At 40.9% G+C, this 24409-nt stretch overlaps 1 protein-coding gene across 5 annotated transcripts in view; it reads right to left on the bottom strand.

The window, feature by feature from the left end:
- The window catches only part of dym (dymeclin), a 90113-nt gene that overhangs the window by 14959 nt on the left and 50745 nt on the right, over positions 1-24409 (bottom strand). For 3 of the 5 annotated variants that reach the window (XM_072714603.1, XM_072714605.1, XM_072714604.1), the window contains exons 14-16: positions 20622-20786; positions 13854-13959; positions 165-347 (exon numbers count right to left, since the gene is read on the bottom strand). In XM_072714603.1, the coding sequence (XP_072570704.1) occupies positions 165-347; positions 13854-13959; positions 20622-20786 (454 nt within the window). The remainder of the gene's footprint in view (positions 1-164; positions 348-13853; positions 13960-20621; positions 20787-24409) is intronic. The other 2 variants (XM_072714606.1, XM_072714607.1) reach the window with 1 other exon arrangement.

Genomic DNA, 24409 nt, shown 5'->3' with positions numbered 1-24409 from the left:
TCTACATGCATGTCTATTTTTTTATATATGGCTTATAGTGGCAATTGGATTTGATGGCTATTGCTCCCCCCAACTTAAAACAATGCCACCCCACCAGGAGCTAGTGCTCTCTAGACAATCATCCCTCCCCCAATTGTTATTTTTTATGCCGAAGAGAAGCTCACCGTGTCGAGGTTCTGCATGATGTCCTGGAATGACGGATGGGACCGGAACTGCTCGAAGAGCTCCCTCTTGTACAGCAGAGCGTAGACCAGGTTGGGGTTGTGGTGCAATGAGTTTGACAGGCAGGAATTGATTATCTCAAGCATCATTCGGATCACCTCCTCAATTACATTCAAATCCTGGGCCTGAGAAGGACAGATGTGAAATAAAAGAAATATATTAAATTACATCTAAAATAGGTATTTAAAAAAAAACCCTTGCATTTCAATTTTGGAGTCTGGTGTTTGTCCATCATTAAGGTAAAACTGAGAAGCAGCTAAAGTCAGTCGTGGAAGAAAATCTCAAACAAAAATCTTGGGAAAGACGAATAAAATAAGGACGTTTTCCAGCGGCAGGTCTCCATCCATCCATACACAGGCCTAAGCGGAGGCTTTGAGGAGTTTGAATTAATAGCTGATGTAAAATCTTTCCAATAAATTCAATGTACAGATGGAGCGGATTAAATGACCTGGCTTACGAGAAGTTCTCAGCCGGAATGGTAGAATGGTATAAATTTATCAACGGCAACAACATTTTGTAGAAAAAAATACAAACTTTGTACTGTTGGGGCAAAAAGAATTCACACACAACTCCTGGGTTGCGGGTCACTCATATGCACACCGCCCACATCCATTTGGCTAAAAATCAAGAGGAGGGGGGGGGGGCAAGAGGGGGGAGGGTTTCCCAGGCTGCAGCTGCCGCTTCCGTTTCCAATTCCGAGCGAGACGGAAAACAGGAATGTTTCGAGGCAGCGGTGCGTTGGTTCCAGCGAGGCGCGGAATGAAAGGGATTTAAAAATAACAGGCTCCTTTACGGTGGCGACCTTCAGCCGGAGTTGGACGGGAAGCGGGGACACGCCGGCTTCTGTAGTGGGGCAGACGCACGCCGCGTTAGTCACGTTGAGCGGTATCAGCTGTATTAGAGCCGCGTAGATCGTTTCAGCCCCCCCCCGATAGGCTTTTTGGAGTCTCCCAGGCTGGGTGACTCGACAACTCAGTGTATGTAAAGCATGTGACACCACAGCCTGCCTGTGAGCACTGTCCGGCCTGTCCTCTCCACTGTATTCATCATGCAGTCACATCAACACCTGGTTACTCTCAAAAGGGTACAAATACAGTGATGGAAAATGATACAGTGTGTGTCAGATCATCTAGTGCACCTTCATGTTTACAACACAGTCTCTTATTTACAAATAAGTTGGACCATTGCTTAAATTTTATGCTGATATTTTCATGTGCAATAGGTGAAACGTGCAGTATCTTGAAACTATAGGGTATGACTGCTTTATCCTGCTGGTATGTTTGTTTATTTATTGTATTTATTTTGTTTTATTGTTACGAATCTGTCTAATGTTTTGAAGTTGTGACACTGGAGAGGATGCACCTTTAAATTTCGTTGCTGTGGAAACAATGACAAAGCAACTGAATCTGAATCGTGCGTGGAATGCCCCCTTGATCCATAGTGAGGAAAAAAACTCTCTTCATTCAACATGTTAAAAAGCGATGAGCCTGTAAATGCAACAAGGAGACTCCAAAATATCACGGCAGAACTAGGTTAGTCTTCCTTTCAGTTATATTCACATTAAACTCCCAAAAGCCTAAAGTTAATTATCAGAGTTTATTTGAGAACATTAACAGAATGTTCCGGTCCACCGACCGAGTTATTAATCAATAAATATCAAAATACTCTTGGGTCTCTGAGAAATGACAGATGTCACAGCACTGGGTGATGTTCTGCTGCAGTAAGTCCCCTGCTCTTTATTCTCCAGAGGCTTTGGATAACATCTTTGCCCCGGGGGGGCACTGACTAACCCATGAACGGCACACTGTCAGCGCGGCGCCTTAAACCCCAAAGCGGTGGAGAGCACTGACAGTAACCCAGAGGCTGCTTAAGTCCGGCGAGTTACAGCAAGGAGACGACAAGGGACATGCATGCACAAACAGGAAGGCGCTGAGGGGGGAGGTCATGGGATAAACGCTGCTCTGATATAGTGATATACAGGGTTTGGGTATCATAACCTGAGCTAAGGAAAGATGGAGTCAAGGATCACAATGACATTCCTAACCCTAACCTTATCAGAAAAGGAGCCAGCACGTTTCATGGGTCTATTTCAGGAGCCCAAACAACAATACTCTCACTGTTCTCTCAGTGATCTCTGACATCTTTAGGGACACTAACCTGCTAAACACACGCAGTCGTGCTCTACTGAATGGAGTTTACTACTTGGGAAGAAGGATATTGAGTTATTATACATGGTGAATATTCTCTAGAAATTCCCAAGACACAAATGAGTGGCTGCCATGGGTTGACGCCCCATCCTGGGTTACTCACTGCCTTGCACCTGTACTTCCTGGGACAGGCTCTGTAATTCCATGACCCTGCATAGGACGGGTGTGTATTGAAAAACAAAACTGATGGATGGATGGATGGATGGATTGGAGGGATGGATGGAATCTTCTAGTCAAGTTCAGTGCATCTCCCAAATCAGTCTGAATAGTCAATGTTGAGAGACGGAACTGAACTAGAAAAATAACCTTTTCCATGCACAAGTGTCACAAAAAACATAGTCCCTTGTTTTAATTGTAAGTCTGAGCCTAAGTGGCATAAAATTGAAGTGGGCTTCTCCTTTAACAAAATATTTTTTCTTATGAGGAACCTATCATCATAAAAACCATAGAAAGGGGTATCAGGGAAGCAGAGGACGTCGGCTGTGCTCCAGTGGTGATCATTAATTCTGTTAATTTACAGGATTTCAGATAGTAAGGGCTACTGATTCGGTAACTCATGCATACCAATTTGGAGCTTATTATGACCAAAAGCTCCAAACAGAAATCACAGATACCGATAACAGTGCATGCTTGCTATGAAGCCAGTAACTGAAAAAGAAGAAAAAACAGAGAGAAATATATTGTGTGCCAGTCCCATCACAAAAACATCTGATGGATTCTTTTAGGGTCATTTATACAATAAAGACATCAAGACAACTAGTGATGAAATGAGGTACTATGGAAACTTAAGAGTTACTACGGTAAAATCAAGAAACGCTTAAAAAGACACGTATGCACATATGAACACACAATGAAAGACTTGTAAGCCAACTTCAGCAGGTCATTTGAGTACAAACAAACCCCATCATAGCTGGGAATTGGCCGTTTGAAAAGGAACTACTTTAGACAACAATACGAGTCAACAAAAGGCTATCAATAACATCAAAATTCCGCTTGTAGGAAGCTGGCGCTAAACGAGTACAATGCAGATCAGGCACATACTAATCCTGAAATAAAATTTCAGCCGTTACAAGTTCACAGGACTCAAAGAGCATTTCATTGTGATCATTTAATCAATTGCTCAAAAAACCGGAAGCATACTTACTTACTGGCTAAGTAAACATATGTGTATAGTCGGATGATAATGACAGATTTACATTAGAATTATATCATTCCGGATTTAAACTAAACACCACTGAGTAACCTGCAAGTGAAAAGTGCAGCACATTTACAATTTACACGTGACTCCTTAAACCTCACCTTCTTTCTCAAATTGGCTTGCATGATCTAATCCTTATGGTACAAAAAGAATTATGTTAGCAACTGATTTATAAGTAGACTAAGAAATGCAATGAATTATTCAGGGAACAAGCCAGAGCCGCCTGAGTTAAAGCAGCTTAACGCAGTAATGAAACCGACCCAGTGGTGACCTCACCGCTGTGCCGAATATGCAGACTCAAAATTCGGGAAATTCCAGCACTGCGTTTCCATGGGCACCTTCACAGCCCAGACTGGATGTTTAACTGGTCTCCCAACAGGAGTAGGAGCTGTTTGCGGGAGCCTGTCGCCATCATTCTCAGGAAAAATACATAATCTTTGCTTTGAACCCCAAAGCGGGATTAAACTCTGCATCGTGTATATCAGTGATATCTGATTTTCTAATTGGTGGAAGGGAAGTGATATTTCCATGCCAATCTTTATTTTGTGAGAGATACAAGATAAGCATTGTCTTTTTTTCCTTATTAGATAAGATCCTATGGGAAAGAAATTATGTTCTGGCCACCCATCCATCCACCCACCCATCCATCCATAAACCCACCCACCAACCCATCCATCCATCCACCCATCCATCCATAAACCCACCCACCCATCCATCCACCCATCCATCCATCCATCCATCCATCCATCCATAAACCCACCCACCCACCCATTCACCCACCCACCCATTCATCCACCCATCCATCCATCCATCCATCCACCCATCCATCCATAAACCCACCAACCCATCCATCCATCCACCCATCCATCCATAAACCCACCCATCCATCCATAAAATCACCCACCCACCAATCCATCCATCCATAAACCCACCCACCCATCCATCCATCCATAAACCCATCCATCCATCCATCCACCACAGTGTTCCCTGGGGGGCTGGAACCTATCACAAGCAGCACAAGATGGGGGTGCACCTTGATTGGGATGCCAGCCAAACACAAAGCACAAATATGCACATCCCTTGCTCTCCCTAAAAAATCTGGAAGGTAACTGGACTGCTCTGGGGTGGGGGCTCAATGTGATATGCTTTAATGAGGCCCATTTTAATTGTATTTTCCATAAACACCAACAAGCAAAAAACAGCCCAGACATAAAATGACCAAATGCAAAGGTGACAGTAAGCGATGCGAACAGAACTAGCAGGCATGGGAATACGCACAAGCCGCCTCCAGCCCCCACTGGAACTGGCTGAACTCTATCATAGGTGCAGTTAGGGGGCAAGAAAAGAAACGAAAAGGAAAAAGAAAAGGAGGATCAGCACATGGAGACGGGCGCCAGGAACACGAGCCCGCAGGCCGCAAACGGGGCCCGACCCCACGGCGGCATGCAGGGGACGGCCGCCGGGCCCCTGCGCGTGAGGTGATAATGAGTCTGGCTGCTGGGCGGGCGGGGGGGCAGGCCCCCGCCAGGCTCACTCAGCTTTATCAGGTCCTAATAAGATTAGTCTGAAAAACTGCTGCGCGTCGGGGAATTCAGCTCAGATGCAAATGTGCAAGCTAAACATCTGCGTGTGTGGGAGACGGGCGGGGCTGATCAAGCGAGCGCTCCCGTGTCCCCCCCGTGCCAAATGCAGAATCCCCTCCTGCTCCTGTCTGCTGGGCTGTCTGAGCCCCCCCACCCCCTGAACCCTGATCCTCAACCCTTTCCTTCATGTTAACAAGTCAGTCATTCTCAGAATGGGACTTTCTAATCAGATGGAACAGGCAATGCAGAGATAAAAAACAAAACATATTTTACACTAAATAAAAGCTGTTATAACTACAATAAAGATTCATCATTAAAGAAATGCATAAAACATATTTCTGCATATTTTATGTCCAAATATTCCCATTCATTTATGATTACATTTGGATGTGGTTATTTTCAATCAGAATCTATTGTATTTTTTTTATTAGGTTTATATGTATGTATGTATGTATGTGTGTGTGTGTGTGTGTGTGTGTGTGTGAGAGAGAGAGACACCTAATTTCTTAAGATAAAATAAAAAAAAGTGGAACAAGTCGCCAAGTTTCCAGGGTGACCTACCTGCTGTTACTCAGCCTATCCGGTCTATAGGCAACATAGGCGATGGCCTAGGGCGTCATTGGCCCGGTCTATAGGCAACATAGGTGATGGCCTAGGGCGTCATTGGCCCGGTCTATAGGCAACATAGGCGATAGCCTAGGGCGTCATCGGCTCACTCTACATGCAACATAGGCGATGGCCTAGGGCGTCATCGCCCCGCTCTATAGGCAACATAGGCGATGGCCTAGGGCGTCATCGGCCCCCTCTATAGGCAACATAGGCGATGGCCTAGGGTGTCATTTGATCAGGGTTCATAAAAGAGTGAATGAAAAAAATGACTACTTAACATTCTTCACTGCAAGTGCCAAATCAGGATAATCCTTCTGTTTTTAATAAAAATTTTTATACATTTTTTTATTTAATTGTATTTAATAACTTTATATTTTGGTGGTGTTTTGAATGAACATACAGGCAAGGAAGAATCTTGTGTTGTATAGGTGGAATATGTATTGGCTTATTAATTTATTTTGTTGTGTTTGGGGGCTAGATTGAGGGGTTCTGGTGGGGGTAGCTCAGAAAATTCTTGACCAGGTCACCAGAACAGTCCAGGCCTTGCCCTGGGATTCTGGATGGGATTAAGCAAAAGGAACCAGTCTGATACAGGCTGAGTCTGCGTCAAAAGGTTTTTAGCTGCTGCTTCTAAAACATTTCTTGGTGCAAGAAAAGAGTAATAAACAAACAAATACAAACAGACCCTTGTTATAGAGTTGATGGTACATGTGAATGCGATGAGTAATTAACATTTGCTAGCTAAGGTGCACAATGGTGACTTCCGTTACATAGATACCTGTTACGATGCAAGCTGACATATGACAGCTAAAGAAAGAAAGAAAGAAAGAAAGAAAGTAGCAATGCATTGCATTATGGGGTAACCCTGCATAGATACTAACTATGTGAAACAGCCATTTCCATACTTGGCTCCCTTGCCCTTGGCAAAGAAAAGGGGGCTGTAACCTCTTCTTTATATAAGCCTAATGAAGTACATCTCTGTTGTTAGCTTTACCTTTCAAATTCATTTTTTGTCCAACAAATGCTGGAATCGAAGCAGAATCTTAGCTCTACATTTTATCAGACTGACTCAAAACAATTACGGGACAGCTGTCATTAAATATGAATATGTAGGGACAGGACTACAGCGGAGCGAGGGAAATGACATCTGCAATGCAAATAAATAATAAAGTGCAAACTAAATAAACCATGCAGCCATCAACATAAATCAAAGTACAAGTTGAATGAGAGTAGACTTCCCGTAATTACAGGAGCTTCGCTACATCTCCGCACATTGCTGCAGAGGAGTCTTTCGACTTTCATTAAAGGAGCAGAAAAGTTGAGGGATAGAACAAGGCAGAGTTCACATGCCTGTTAGCTGTGGCACACAGGAGTCAGTGCTATTTGCAGCTGAGAGGAGAGACTGAAACCTCTCATTACAAAACATGCCCTTTTCATCCAAACCCAATTCACAGACAAATATATATATATATATAAATAATACAATTCATAACCCAAAATGTAATCTGGAGCTTCCTTGCTTTCAATTTGTTCTCAAAATAAACTCTTCTCTAAAACATCACAGTTTTTAACTAGACACCTTCTCATGAAATAAAGGTTAAGAGTCCTACAGAAATTGTTCTGTGACTCTGTGCGGCTCACTGATCCTGCTCCCTAATAACCTCTAACCTTTAGCGTCAGATCAGGTATGAAGCAGACTGTCCATACAGAACGCAATGCATTTCTTTCAGACTTTCTGAGGTCTGGGGACCTGCGTTTCTCTGCTCTTTGGTTGCTTCGTACACCATTGTTTCCATCTTGCTTCTACTGGCTGACGCGTGCAGGATCCTACATGTGGTGTCGCTTGTGCTGCCCACTTCAGTTTGCCCGCGACTCACCATCACAAGCATCTTATTTTCACATAAGAAAAAATTCTCCACAAAGGTAACATAATGAAATGTACTCTGTGAACGTATACTAATAATAAACTTAATAATGACAGGGAGTTTACTCAACAACCATATATTAGGGAGTTATTGGAACCTGGATTTCATAATAAAAAGGTCATAAGTACAGGGAATGCCTACAAGACCCTGGTACATTTACCAAGCGGAAAAATCTGTGAGCCATTGTTGAATTATGCAGCATATGGCTTAAGTATTCAAAGCACCTGACTTGGCCCACAAGAGCTACCCAGCCCACAGCAAAGAGCCTAAAGTATCCCTAAAAAAAGTCAAATTATTTTATATCACAATGAGACAATAATATACCATCTCAAACACAATTAAAAACATATTAATTTAGCAAGACAAAATGTAATAGTACAGCACCACATTTCTTTAACAAAATCTGATGAAAGTATCTTGATGAGCTATGCTTAAAGTTATTTATAATTTAAAAAAAAGAAAAAAGGCGATAACACGACTTACAGCTAGCGCAGTTACTGGATGCTAATTGCGTAAAATGTGGCGTCGGGAGTCGCCTCTGAAGGCCGAGACGCAGCAGGAGTGTCTTAATTGGGGCCTGGCGCTGTGACGCCTGCGAGACAGCCCACCCCCGGGGGCTCTGCTGGCCCACCCTCACTCACAGGGGAACCGGGGGCCAGCCTGTCGCCACATGACAGCTTAATAAACCTATACCACGGCAAGACGGGAAATACCAAGTGTGTGTGTGTGGGGGGGGGGGGGTCACGGATGTAAATGGCCTTCACACAGAATAAACACATACTATATAACAGCAAATACCCATAAACTAGATCTGGGTTACTAAATGTAAGGATCCCATCATACATTTCTGATCACTTTAGGGGGACATTAAGTAGAATCAGTTATTTCTATATTCTTCTTTATCTGAGATTTAAACTGTCCTCAAGTATCTGCTACCTGAACCAAAGACCAGCGCATCACAATTACACTTTATATACCAGATGCTTTTATCCAAAGCAAATGTACATGTTAGAATGGAGCAGAGTCAGCCGGTCCCTGGACCAACTGTGGGTTAAGGGCCTCGCTCAGGAGCCCAATGGTGACATCACTTAGCCGACCATGGGATTTGAACCAGCGACCACCCCTTCAAGAGAGAGAAGAAACAGAGGCCCATTAGCAGGAAGTATTAAATACCTTGCAGCCTTGGTCCTGTTTAGGAAGAGCGATCCGAGAGGGACCCCGCCAAGTATTCCCCAGAGCCCACGCTTCCCAGCACTGACACTCACCGGCCACAACTAGACAAACTCTAAGAGAGGACATTTAGCAGGGGGTGCTGGTGGGCAGGCCGATCAACTAAAAAACATCCCATAGACGGCATTTTTAATGCCCCCTCTCCTAAAAGGCCAATTACGTGTCCCCAGCAATCCCGCATTAAACAAACAATGCCCCCCCGAGCCTGATCACATGGTTTCCAGATGCCAGCCTAGCACGCCCGATGGCGATCACAGAGCGGGCCGTGGAATAGTGACAGCCGGTCTGTATTCGCCCTAATAGGGGAGAAGCAGATCGCATGGAAAGGCAGAGGCGGAGGGAGAGGCCTTCCAGAACAAAGTCCAAACCAGTTCCAGTCTCACAACTAATGTAATTATGCACTTCTGAATTTCACCATCGTGGCCGGAAAGAAAGATCCCCGCACCACTATTGACTAAGAGCAGTTAAAATACTGTCAGTCTCCTAGCCGCTGGCTGGCTAATTCCTCCCAAGTAACACTGAGAAAGAACAGTTATGACAGACAAGAAGCAAAAGCTCCCAAAGATTGAAGCAGATGACCTGCCTGAAACGTGTCAGGATACACGCAATCGTTACCGGGAGGTCAACAGAAGCACGGACTCAAATCTCCAAGCTTTCATCAAGTACCCCACAAAAAAAACAAAAAAAAACAAGTTCCGCACTGGAGGACAAGTCCCAAGGACCGAGAAACTTCAAGGTTTGTGTTGATGCTTATATTGGATACAGGGGAGTGTGAAGGACAGGCTTAATCACAGCTCTGAGGGAGGTCATCTCAGACAAATCCCCCAAACCTCAAACCAGATGGCGGGTCCTGTTCCACTCCAGCTTTATCACCACAAAGACGTTTCCCCTCAAAATTTTTCCCATTCTGATACTCAAGAACAAGATGAATTTGTTTTCCCATTTCAGAAATACTGGAAAATTACTAGATCGTCAGTGCCGTGAATATTATATTATCAAAAAATGAAATAATAACATTTTTTTGATTGCATTATTAGGTTATTTTAATTTGTAAAATCCTTTAAAAGAATGGATCCCTTATGTTCACAAACCCAAGTGGTCTACAGCAACTCTGTAAACACAATCATTGGTAATGCTTCTGGAACAGAAATCTTTCCATGTTACTTTTATGCAATATAGCTGCACGCACTATCCGTGTGGGGGGGGGGCTGGGGGGGGAGAGCGTGGGAACGGCATCGCTCTTGGAGCAGAGGACGGCTCTCAAGTTTTCGAAGAGTACTGGGGTCCAGGGGAGATCGCTCGCATTTCTGACAAGCTGAAAACCACTCTCCCAGTACGACCAGCAACGTGGGCAGTCCTGCACAGTCCACAAAATAAACCTGAATAAGACTGACACTATCACTCTTTAGCCACCAACACCCAACCCCCCCCCACCTACATAATGTAAACTGATTTACCCTTCATATGTGGCAAATGTTTCTATTAATGTTTCCACTAACTATTAAGGGAACAGGCATCCGTTACTGACATTTGATTTTTATTTTTCATTTATATTCACATTTGAAATAATGAGTAATATTAGCCCTTCAAGTATCAATCAACCTCAGCGATGTTAGAAATTCTGCTTTATTTCTTGTTCCATCTACTCTTCTAATTCCAGTGAGAAACAAAGAAAACTGCAAATATGGCACAGAGGCAGAACACCACTGATGTTTGTCAAGAGTGGGTGCAGGATGAAGAAATGTAATTTTCTGTAAGATTTAAGCCAAGCAAACCACAGGCATCTACACAGCACAAAGAGGAACTGACTCTTACTGGGATATAGTGCCATAACCCATAATCATGTCCCAGTGCGTTTTGATTTAAAGAAATGCAGGTCCCTTACTTATCAATTACGAATGATTAATTTATCTTCAACGCAAGAGATGCTGTTCAATTATTTAAACTGCATGTATGAAATAGGTCATACAGAGTGCTTGCTGTTCATTTCACTCTTAGAAATCATACAGTAATTGCATGTTTTTCCATACATACCATGCTGCTGCATTAATATTACAATAGTTACAGACACTCATGTAAATACCAACAGTCTGTAGGAGGGTTACTGTTTACTAACTTTGAATGTGTTTTTTGAATGTCTTTTCTAAACATGCCATTTCGGCGGGCATACAGTCTGTTTTTCAACATTTCATTTATATATTCACAATTGCAACTTACTGTGCCTGTTCTAGGTCCATAATTACATGTTAGAAAAAATACACCTGGATTTTAAATCTAGTGCATAATACTGCTTTTCGGAAGAAAAAAAAAGATGTATGCAGACAATTGATAAAGGTACCGTACACGCTAAATTTAGTGTGTGTGTGTAAATATATATACACACACACACACACACACACACACACATATATATATATATATAATTAGTGCTGTCAAACGATTTAAATTTTTAATCAGATTTATCACAGGGTTGCTGTGGATTAATTTTGATTAATCACGATTAAATATCATTCATTTTTAATCTATATTAATTGCATTTCATTTTGCATGAGCAAACAGACTCAAGAAAAAAGGTAATATATATGCACTTAACGTGTTTATTGAACATCTTGAACACGAGTCGGATGCATTCCATCTGCCACAGAAGTGCAATACCATGGACCCATATCAAAAAGCAAGAATTTTTGCTTAGCTGGACAGCTTGTCGGATTTAAGGTACCTCAGTTTAAATGGTCTTTGTCTTCGTTCACTTACAATTAGCCCGAACTATCCGACAAATAATCCGACTAATCATGAAATCCAATTCTAGCCCAGTTAATTGCCATTGTTAGCAATATTAGTTGATAACACATTACGCGTGGTGCTTTATGTATAAAACTCCGTAGCAACACGTCCACAGATAAGTTGAACGGTATAGTGTGTGCGACCGATTTAATGAGCCACAAATGAGAAATACTGCTTAAACAGTATAAAACTACAACTTTCCCTTCTGTTGTTAAAGGGAGCAGCCATCTTGGATTCTGAACTTGGGATCCTCTGTGCTGCTCCAAGATATTTCTCAGATCTCCGAGAAACGGGACTGCGCATGTCGTCACTTCCGGCTTCAAAACTCGGAATCCAACTCTGAATATGAGTTCCGAGGGCAAATGGAATGCACCAAAACTGCCCGAAATGGGCATTTCAGGGATTTTGAGTCATTCTGTGCTGCAGATGGGTTAATTGCGTTAAAAATTTTAATCAGATTAATCATGATGATGGATTAATCCGCGTTAACCCGTTAATTTTGACAGTCCTAATATATATATATATATATATATATATATATATATATATATATATATATATACTCAGCAAAAAAAGAAATGTCCCTTTTTCAGGACTGTGTATTTCAACAATAATGTTGTAAAAATCCAAATAACTTTACAGATCTTCATTGTAAAGGGTCTAAACAATGTTTTCCATGCATGTTCAATTAACCATAATCAATTAATTAATTAACATGCACATCCAAATATCACACCTACGTGACAGGTACAGGATGGCCACAACAACTGCCCGAGTCACACCAGGAACACACAAGCCCTCAGTCCAGCCTCTCTCAGCCTATTGCGGACAGTCTGAGCACATTGCACATTGGTACAGTTCTAGGTAATTTTTTTTCGAACAGCTCAGAGATGGATAGAGACTGGCACTCCCATACAAGGCGGGAGTGCGAGACAGGGTAATTGCTGGCAGACAGACCCCCCAGCTCAGAGATGGATAGAGACTGGCACTCCCATACAGGGCGGGAGTGTGAGACAGGGTAATTGCTGGCGGACAGATCCCCCAGCTCAGAGATGGATAGAGACTGGCACTCCCATACAGGGCAGGAGTGTGAGACAGGGTAATTGCTGGCGGGGACAGACCCCCCAGCTCAGAGATGGATAGAGACTGGCACTCCCATACAGGGCAGGAGTGTGAGACAGGGTAATTGCTGGCGGGGACAGACCCCCCAGCTCAGAGATGGATAGAGACTGGCACTCCCATACAGGGCAGGAGTGTTAGACAGGGTAATTGCTGGCGGACAGACCCCCCAGCTCAGAGATGGATAGAGACTGGCACTCCCATATAGGGCAGGAGTGTGAGACAGGGTAATTGCTGGCGGACAGACCCCCCAGCTCAGAGATGGATAGAGACTGGCACTCCCATACAGGGCAATCAGGTTTAATTAGCGAGAGACACCCAGGCGTGATCCTCCCTCACTCATTTTCCTGGACGTGACACGGCATCAACAGCCGAGCAGAAGCCGTCACCCTCTGCTGGACAGCCCTGGGTTTGGAACGTCACTCACTGGCTCCATGTCCCCCCAACCCCCCCCCCCCCTCCCTATCCCCCCATTCCTCATTTTCATTATTAAAGCAGGAGCCTTTAAATCTACATGCTAGCCCCACTTAGTTCCCAGAGCTAGGAGTGAAGCTTTTCATTTTGGCCTGAATGCAAAATATCGTGCAGATTTATTTTTTGATATATAGTTTTTTCGTTTTATTTCAAATATTCCTATAGCTTGTTTAGTATTTTATTCATCTTGCAAACAGTGTTTTCTATGCTTTATCATGCTTATAAATCATGTATTATTTGCAATGAGCTTCTGAGCAAAACAATGAAAATGTAAATAAATGCAAATATAGCCCCATAGTGAGACAATGCAAAAGGTTGTTGTATAATCAGTTTGAGTCTATTACTTATAACTCAGTAAGCACAACATAACATGGAGCTATCTTTAAAAGAAAAAACAAACGTACGTCTATTAACAAAATACATTATTAAATCATATTTATTTTGTAAAAGTTAAATAATGAACATTATTAAATAGAAATACAGCAAAGACTGTGAGACTCACATAGTCTGGAAGTGCGGCGTTGCCTTCTGAGCCCATCGGACCTCTCAGGGACTGCGTGGCCTGCTCCAGAACCTTATTGTGCTTTTTGGACAACAGTGCAAACAGGCTGACAAGAGAAGGAGGGAGAAAGGACATGCATGAGCATCTGATTCATAATCAAGTCAGATCAGTATGTTATTTTAAAAAAGAAGAAAAAGAAATACCTCTAATACTGTAAAGATCCAAAACAATATAAGTATGTAAAATATATATGTTTATATATGGTGCTTTTCCACTGGCATATGGGAACCGACCCGTACCTGAGCCGTACTGCGAAGAGAGACTAGTTACTGCATGGTTCCGGCTCGGTTTGGCTTTCCACTGCAGAAGGTTCGGCTCGGTCAAGGCGTTGCCGGGTTTGGAAAGCGACAGTGATGTAAAACCAGAGATGCTTATTTACTGTTCACACGGTGTACATCATGATTTACTGTGTGCTAATTACCACTAGCACGTCTGTGGGAATTGCTGTGTTATGCTACCACAAAATGCTACTGGAATTAGCATTCGCTTGTGTAAATTTGCATTATGAATCCATTCTGTTTGGCAGTTCCATAGTACTGCATCAAGTAGGAGTTTGGAAATGTTCAAATTCTGACTTATTGGGAATGCACAAGCACGTTGTGATGTGCTAGACTACTAATAAATAATATATAGAATATATGCTTCAGATAATCCATGCATATTGATGCAGATCACCAGTATTCCTATGCATTTCGACCAATCAGATGGTGGTGGCACAACCAGCTTGGCTTGGTCACACTTTCCAGGTCAGCGCAGGTACGGCTCAGGTATGGCTTGGGTGCAGCTTGAACACTTTACAAAGAAAAACCACCAGTTTGCGGTACACTTTGGGTACGGCTCGGTCCTTGGTGGCAGTGGAAAAGCGGCCATATTTTACTATACAATTACTGACGTTCTTTAAGATATAATTCTGTCCGTTTGGGATCTTCTGATCTACTGTGCTCGCAAAGTAAAAACCTATAGAATGTTCTTGAGTCTTAAATGTATGGCTACCTACAGAGCAAGTTCTCTCATGGGGAACAATAGCAATGGAACACAGGCCTTGGATTCACTAAAAAGAATAGTAGCAAAGGGAGAATAAGATCCAAATCAACTCTTTGAACTCTACTGAAATAGACATAAATTTGCATTACTTCAAGGGATTGTATTAAGATAAAACTAAATTAAAGCTTAAGCTTAACCATATTCAATTTTTTTATGTAATTCTTGTTCTAAGTTACAGTATAGCTTTCAGACAGTGAACTATACACAACGTACAGTGCAAAATAGCTATCGTGCATTTAGCCTTGACTTGCAGGTGCAGGGGTCTTAGTTCTTATTCAGAAAATAGAACACATCCGTCTCAGGTGAAATTAAATCAAATTCACCAAAACTAATTATGGCAGCATATGTATAGAGTTGAACATGTCTTTCACCAGTCATGGAGGACGGCTCACATCCAAAGTGTCAGAGATGATATGGCAGCTGGTTGGGGTAACCCCCACGCAGTGGTAACCCCCACGCAGGGGTAACCCCAACGCAGTGGTAACCCCACTGGCGATTATCATACTGACGATCGATGCAGCACGGCATGCCAGGCAAACGACTCACTGCTCACAAGGAACAAAAAGCCAAGCAAGTGAACCAGGCTGTATGAAGAGTCATAAAAAAAAGAAATGTGTGCTACAGAAAAGCTATGAGATGTTTACGTTACACATCACTGCTAGACCAACCGTATGCAAATGGCAAAATACTGAACTGCCATGCAGATTTGAAGCTCTCAGTGCATGAGGTCATTTAAAAATCAATGAACATAATGTTTAGGTCCTGGATGATACATTATGATTGTCAATGTATATATGATGAAAACAGACAACTGATACAAAAAAGTAAAATAAAAAAAAAACTAATTAAAATCATTGAGTGCTTAACATTAAATTACTCGTATTTTGATAAAGAAAACTGCTGACCAGAAAGATCAAGTCATCCAGGCCTGTGGCAAACTGGTATCCACAAATAAAGTGGACTACAAAGAACAAGTTAACAAAGTCATAAAACAATTATCGCAACATATGGCCACAGCCGCTAAATCGCGAAGAGGTTATCCACACCTGGCAAGCACACACCTCCACTCCTACCTTCACTCAGCCGACCTTATTTAACCCTAAAAGCTACAGCAGTGTTTCCCAACTGAGTCCTCGAGGACCAACAGACGGCTCACGTCTTTGTTCTGGGTCCCCGAGAACCGGATTGGGAAACACTGAGCTAAATGGTCCTATCAGTGTCAGCTAGACACCAGACAAGACATTCTTAGTACAAACAAAGGAGGCTTAAAAATATGACAAGAATGAAGAAAAATGAAGAACACTAGTCATTCCCTGTTTTAACAGATTAATGTAGAACCTAGTGTTTTAAGTCTAGAAAAATGTTTCTCTGTGCACGAAACGTCAAAATGGGAAAAAAAAATGCAAATCATACTTCATAGTATTTTGGAACAGTTGCACACAGCTGAAATACATAAAATTAAATACTTTAACAGTTTCCCTGTGTAAAAAAATTGCACAACTGTATTTTAGTGGTAGCTCTAAATTATAACAACTGAAAAGGACGGAAAGACAAATGAAATAAAAACATTAAAAACCTTTAGAAAAGTACAGTTTTTAAACCACAATATACATAATATCCATTCCACAGAACAACTGAACAGATACATTGTATAAATGCTGTGGTTAATTGAATGCAGCATTTCTGAATCCAACCCCTGTAATCTAAACTCAAATCTTTCAAAACTCCATACCTTAATAATCAACGAATCGGCCAGAGTACAGAGATTAAACTGATTGGCATAGAATTCAGCACTGATCTCATTAACCTCTACAGTTGTTGCCTCTAAAGTCATGCCATTAGATGCATCATTGATTAGACATTCTGGGTGTTAAGACAGTACAGTTTTTTGGTATGTTGCTGGGCAGAGTCAGCTGGCTAAAGCTGTAATCAGAGGTGGGTAGTTCAGGTCCAGAGAACAAAAGTCCAGACCAAGATTTTGTTTGTCACAATCACAGTGTGCCCAACTGGTTGTCTGAGACAATATCTTGGTCTGGACTTTTATTCTCTAGACCTGAATTACCTACCTCTGGCTGTAATCCACATCAATCAATTGCATCAAGTGCAATTCTTCAACCACTCTGTCTCAACATACTCCAGTGAACATCAATTATTCTTGCAAATATTGAACTGAAGAGAAACAGCAGATATACTGTTGATATTAATAGAGAAAACAGAACTAAAATGGACTCCGAAGGTGGCTTTTTGGGGACCACCATCAACTTATAAGATTTTCATATCACATCGCACAACACAGCAGCTGGACACATTTGAAAGTAACTATGCAAGGGCTGGTAGAACATCTTAGAAATACAAAATTCTTCATGTCACATTGTTGCATGGACTGTTCGCTAATATATTAGAGACAGATCTGTTCAAATAAAAATACTATACATCTGATACTGCTTTAGGAAAGATTTCTCTCTCTCGATATTGACTAAGTAAAAAAAATCCCTGCATGACGTGTATGAGTCTGAATTTCTGTAAAAGCAAACAGAACAGAGGTTTCAACCCCCGAAATGTTTAGTTCTTTGGGTATCTCACCAGCCCATCTACTCCATACATCCAGCTTAGATGAAGCTCCTTCAAATATCTAAACAATAGATTCAGTTCAGCCTAGTGGGTGCACAGATGGAATAAACTACTCACAAAATCAACAGAATGGACAAAAAAAAAAAAAAATCCCCCTCACTCTGAAGCGGAGAGTAAGGCTGAGTTCCTGTCTCCCTGACAACATAACAGATCATTAAACTTCATGACAGGAATACATTCAATTACTGAACACTGAACTGTTGGCAAAGATGTAAAAATAAACTTAAAAACTTAATGCTCAGCCTAAAGTAAGTCTAAAATACACCTGTAAATGTGTTAAGGCTATTCAAGCGATGAAAAGAGGTGAGGTGGTGGATTCGCTGGGTCATTAAGATTGATTAAGCTGCAAAGTGAGCCTTCATTGAGTGTCACATACACTGGTCATGCTGCTGGGGTTTATGGACCAGCAGAGTAAGCACAGCCCTTAGAAGCGGCAGCAGCAAGTCTCAGCTTTGACGCTTTTCCAACAAATACAAGAAAACCTGGTTAGAAATACAAGCTTTAGAAAAGAGAAAACCTAACATGAAACATAAGGTAGATTCTAACTCTCAATGGGAGGTCATTCGGGACCAAATCATGCGAAATTTAAATGTTTAAAGAATTACAGCAAGAATATTTAATTCATCCACTAAAACATCTTCCATTCTATTCTGGACAGGGTCGCAGGGAAAATCTTTCATCATGTAGTTTTTAATTTCATTATTTTTTTGCGTAATAACGCTCAATTCTATTTGTTTGAAACTGCATAATAAAGTTATGAATCACACGCAACCCAACAGGCACTTTTAAAAACCAGAGCCCTGAACATAATAGAAGAAATTTCACTTCACAAATATTTGTAAAGAAAAACAAAAACTCATTTCCAGACATATTTTCCTCCTTTTCCCCCCTAAACAAACTCTGGTTTTCATGACTTGTGACATAAAAATCACATTATTTCAATCATTGGGCAAATACTCTTTGTGCAACAGCCGGTAACAAAACTTCCAAATGATCCAATGACTCTAATGACCCAAGAAACATAAAACGGGCCAAATCTTAATGAGAAAATTTCTATGATTAAAATATGAAAGTCAGAACATGAGAAAAATGCCAGAGATTAAATCTAATGATAGCAGTATTTATTAACAAATTCCCTGGATACGCTTAATGATGTTGGATTAACAGGCTGATTACTCACTGAATAAACATTTTTTGTAAAACCCAACATCAGAGTAGAAAACTAGTAATCAATTTTGCAGCACTGTTTACATATGGAGAAAGGAACCTGGATTATGTGTCTTGGATGCATAACATTTTGCATATACAGGAAAACGGGCTTAAAAAATAGTAAGACAGATAAACAGAGACAATAACAATAATGATAATAATAATAATTATTATTATTTATCATTATAGTAAACAATAATATTAATAATGTTGACAGTTTTATTGACCACCGTGGGAAAATTCTACCCCATCTTGCTCTCCATGACACACAGACAGATATGTAGGTGAGAGCAAGTTTGGCAGCGAAGGGCAGCCGCCTGCAGAGGCGCCCATGGGGGTTAAGGGCCCTGCTGAAGGGCATACAGACATGGGACTATCCTGCTGAGGCTGAGCTCAAACCAGCGACCAGCCGATCACCAGCACAAAGGCATAGCCTTCTGAGCCATACGCTGTACTTCTACACGAAACAAGTCCACCTCAAAATGTACACGGATTACATTAGACATCATATATACATGCTTTCTGTGTTCAACCCAATCATCAGGCTGTGGCCACATGTCTTAAATTAGTTCATCACTCTAAAGCAGGGGTCACCAAAATGGTGCCCGCGGGCACCAGGATGCCCCCAAGGACCACGAGTTGCCCGCGGACCTGTTCTAAAAATAGCACAACTCACTAGTGAGCAAGCTCTAAAATTTAATTTTACCCTGTTGCTATTATTCTTTAATCATATTTGCATTTATATAGATTTGAAAATGATATTTAAAAAAAAAAAACATTTAAAACATGTTTATTATACTGAGCAAATTTGTTATTTTAGAAGAGTGTATCAAACAGGTAGCCCTTCATATGGCTCAGAACCCGTGAAGTAGCTCTCAGTTTCAAAAAGGCTGGTTCATACTTCTCCATATGTGCACTAGCGGACGTGTCCGCTGGAACGTTTATGACGCGTATGACGTCACTGTGTGACTCTGCGGACAAATGCCTGCTGCACTCCAAATTTGTGTCCGCGCAGCGAGGTATGCGCAGCTCTGGACACACTGATTGTGATCGATTCGCTAGCATCTACTTTAAATGACATGGATGCCTATGACGAGCATTGGGGTACTTCACAAACCCTACAGACTATGTAAAAAGTAATACAATAGTTACATACATGTAAATGTGTGTGCAAACTTGTCTCGATTTGAAAATCTCACGCCAGCCAGCCGACCAAAGTTGGTATTTATGTAAATGACAGTTAATTCCCTCACCAAATGCATCAAAGTATTCATACTACATCTCATGCATAGACCTGCCTGCACTGATTATTGAATGATTCTTTACATCAGTCTTACTTTAAATTTATTTTAATAAGGATTTGCCTTATTAGAGTTCATTTAAGATTAACCAAAATATTCAGAAATCAATTGTTAATTGAAATAGGAATTTTACCATTGCTTGCTGTCTTAAACATAATTACACATTTTACATATAAACCTTATAACAGGCATTTAAGCGGAATACGGACTGTGTACCTTTACAAAGGTACATAATGCAAAACATCTAAGTAGTCCACAATCTTTCAAAGCGACCTTTTGAAAATGAAGGACTGTGTTAAAATTTAAGTCAAGGATGAATCTGAGGAAATGTACTTTTCATTCAAGGCATTTAAGCAATGAATTAACAAGTATCTGACTACGGGATGAATTCTGGCTTAACATAATGTACAAAGAAAGAGAAAGAAACAATGGAGCCAAATACGGGTCAGCAATCATGCAGGCAGCAGCAAGTGAACATGCAACAGCCAGTTACAGGAGAGGTAAGAGGGCGGAGCTTGTTAACCTGGAAGCATAGGACCTGATAATCAATGAGCAAGTCAAGTGTGCAAGCTCCTCCCCTGCGTCGCCCACGGCACCCAGACAGTGCTCTAGTCGCCTGCAGCCGGTGCCGGGGAAATACATACTGTCCAACACATACAAGTACCTCCGCATGTGGCGGCTGGTGTAACTGGAAGACAGAAAGAAGGATGTAAAAAAAAAAAAAGAGGAAGTTGTTCAACTCATTCCCCCCCCCCCCCCTTTATTAAAATGCTGGGTTTCTGAGTCTGGAATTAGGATAATCTCATGGTTATCCAGTTTTTTTAAGTTCCCCAATAAAGAAAGCTTCACTCCCAGGACATTTCTTTCTGTTTCCCCCTTTTTTTTAAACTGCTGGTGAAGAAGAGAAAACAAGGATTCTCTGTGTGTGTGTATGTGTGGTCTTCCCAGCCGGAGGTGCCGTGATAAGACCGTGCCCGTACAGGACTCCGGCGTGGGGGAATGTTGGCCCGTGTGGTCTGGATGCAGCCCATCCTAAACAACTGTCTCCTCTCAAAAACAAAAGCTGCCCATTCACGTTTTTATTCCCGCTCTCTGCAGAACGGCAGTCACTGCAACAGCTTGTAGTCATTATGTTCTCTGATTGCTGGCTTGCGGATTACAGCAACACACTGTGGAGCTCCAGTCTGGAAGGGTTTCATTTAGTCAGCACAAGACTCCATCTGAAAGCACTTCTTATTTAGCTTGGACAAATATAAAGCTTACAATATATGAGGATGGCCTGACTGCACATGGTAAAAAATAATTATGAATTACTCCAGAATGATTATTCATACATTACAAATGCTGAGATTACTTCATGTAAAACATTTAACAAGAACTGGTGCTAAACTTAACTGATGTCATGGAATCATTCTACTGTGGAACAATTCTCCACAAAAAATATTTATATTTAATTTAATATATACCAGAGCAGAAATGCAATTCACTTTTTTTGTAAACATACGATTTGCTAAAAAAATAATGGATGTGCTCTAGCTCATTGCAAAACCGTCCATCCATCCATCCATCCATCCGAAGGTTTGGGGGGGGGGGGGGTATCTGGAGCCTAACCCAGGCAGCACAGGGCACAAATAGGCATTGCAAAATGCCAATATTGTTTTGTTTTAAGAAGAAGAAGAAAACACATCACAAGACAACGCTGAAAGTGCCAAAAAACAGCATTTTCTTACCTTAAATCTTTTGAATCTGCTTTAGAGTTATAGAGTTAGAATTATAGAGTAACATTTATAAAACAGAATTATAATATAGAATTACATATAGAATAGAATTTTGTCACTCCCCACAACAGCCACGGCGAAACAAAATACATTCATTCACAGGTGCAAAAAAAGTCACATTTTGAGACTGAATCACTAAAAATAGTTTGCTAAATGTAACATAAGACAGCCATGATCAGCCTGATACAATTGGACTTTCAGATATACCAGTTTAAGAGGCTCCATTATGAAAAACCTTCAGAATAAAAATCTTGGGAGGATGATAAAGCAAAAGTAGGAATGATCATTACACATGTCACTCGCCCTGGGACACTATGGCAAGAGTTTACTGTACAGTTTTTTGTTTCACCTAGCAGGACACTCAAAAAGCATCACTGCAATTCAGCTGGAAACTACCTTTAGTAGTTCTCTCTTCACAAAATCCAAAGAAGTGAGCTGCATTGGCTTCACTGCTAACGCATTGCCTTTGGTCGGAGCAGTCCTTCCTCATGTGTACATCAGGTGACGCATTTTTAATTCACTTTATACGTTACATACCTACATGTTGAAGCATATAAACAGCTACACCCAAAGTTTATTTCTAGACAGACCTTTATTACAAAATAGTGACGCAAATTATTGCTCAGAAGATTACAAAGTGAATTCTTGTGTGCGGACCATGATCTGACAATATGACACAAAAGTCGGTTTAATGAGGGGTTCAAAATAGGGCTGCTTAGTCAGCAAAGTGTTTATGTAAACTTCACAGTGACAAATTCAAATAAAATGCTAAGACACTCAAGTGACAATTCTAAGAACAAAACAAAGGCAACAATCTTTGAAAAAATCCCATACATATATTAATATATAGTAAGTATATATATTCTGTGAATGTAGAGGTTAGACATTTAGACATGTCCTTCTATTTGTCTCTACGTAAAAAACTTAAAGAATAGAAATATAATACTGTATTTCAGTCTTTAAACAATGCATCCTGCCATTAAATCTCCCAAGAAGTAAAGGTCTACCCCAGGGCTGGACGATATGTTCTAAAAATATCAGAAATATTCCCACAATATTGATATGTATCATGATATTCTGACATCCATATGTGGAAAACAGCAAAATAAACAGGTGGTTTCTGATTATGATGACCTTTTTTTTTTTGCTAATATTTATGTACCATGTGACAGGTATAATGACATCATGTCATCAGTAGACTCCAGAGGTGGGAAGTTCAAGTCCAGAAAGTACAAATGCAGACCAAGGTTTTGTTTGTTCCCAGCTCTCTTCTCAGGGTCCCGGAGAACTGGTTTAAGGAATACTGCTCAAAATGCTTGTCTTGATCAGGGTTGCAGGTAAAAAGTAAATAATTTACTAAAAATCCCATCAACACACTCAGCTATTCTTGGCTTTATGCAAGTTTTATGACTTTAAAGCCAAGCACCCACTGAACTGTATGGCGGCCAATAAAATCACACTTTTAATCACTAGAAATATCAATTCATAGATTTGGTGCTGCTCTATCATGCATGTACGAAGAGAGATACTGACAGTCCGAAAGGATGCAAGGACTGTCATAAATAATCCAGTGGTAGATAGTCTGAATTTTTCAAGTTCTTGGCAATTGCAAAGTCATCTGTGAAACTCTGGCAAAGGATCTGTGAAACTCTGGCAAACTCTGGCAAATATTCTGATTCTACTGCAAGCTAATCTGAAGCTGATTTCTCCAGATTGATATTTATCCAACCAACATGAATGTAATTCAAATGCAGATAATGAGTCTACGAGCTCCAGTCTATTTTTATGAGAGAAGCTTGGGTTACTTTTTTTTTTTTTTTTTTTTTTTTTAATATATATACATATATATATCCTCCTGAGACCCGACCTATTCATTTATGTCCATTGTAGTGGACATTGTATTTTTGCATTTAGTTTTTCACTGATGTTAGGAAACATATTTTTTCCTGTTATGCACTAAAGAGGACATGCTGCAAAATTAAAAATAAAAATAAATTTGAAAAAATGTTATTGTAAGATGTCTTATTTCCTCCAAAGACAATTAACCTACAATTGAAGGACACTTTTTTCCTTGGGTCTCAGGAGGACATATACATATATATATATATATACATACACACACACACACACACACACACACACACACACACACACACACACACACACACACACACACACACACACACACACACTTGTTAAAAAAATTAAATAAGATTTGAGAGTTTATATCAGTATAAGTAGCAGTGTGCGATTTTACATACAAGCTTTCGTTCAACATGGTTATGCAGGTTATGCAAAACAACCTTATCGAAGTATAACATTCTATGAAAGGTATGAGGATTCATTAATCTTCAAGAGAATTATTCCAATAACATTCAAATAACTGGACTATTTACAGAAGTTACATAGAATTTTCCCCTAACCCACTGGCAGTAATGAAGCCTTCCGCATTATTAAGCTACTGCTGACAGGAACTGCCTACGTAGTCAAAGCCTGGGACTGGAAGAACTGAATTCAATATCAGCATGGCTCA

The sequence above is a fragment of the Paramormyrops kingsleyae genome, chromosome 7 (assembly GCF_048594095.1).
Source record: "Paramormyrops kingsleyae isolate MSU_618 chromosome 7, PKINGS_0.4, whole genome shotgun sequence".
In the NCBI taxonomy this organism is placed as follows: domain Eukaryota; kingdom Metazoa; phylum Chordata; class Actinopteri; order Osteoglossiformes; family Mormyridae; genus Paramormyrops; species Paramormyrops kingsleyae.
Note: the sequence above shows the minus strand (reverse complement) of the source record. Positions and strands in the feature narration are given on the sequence as shown.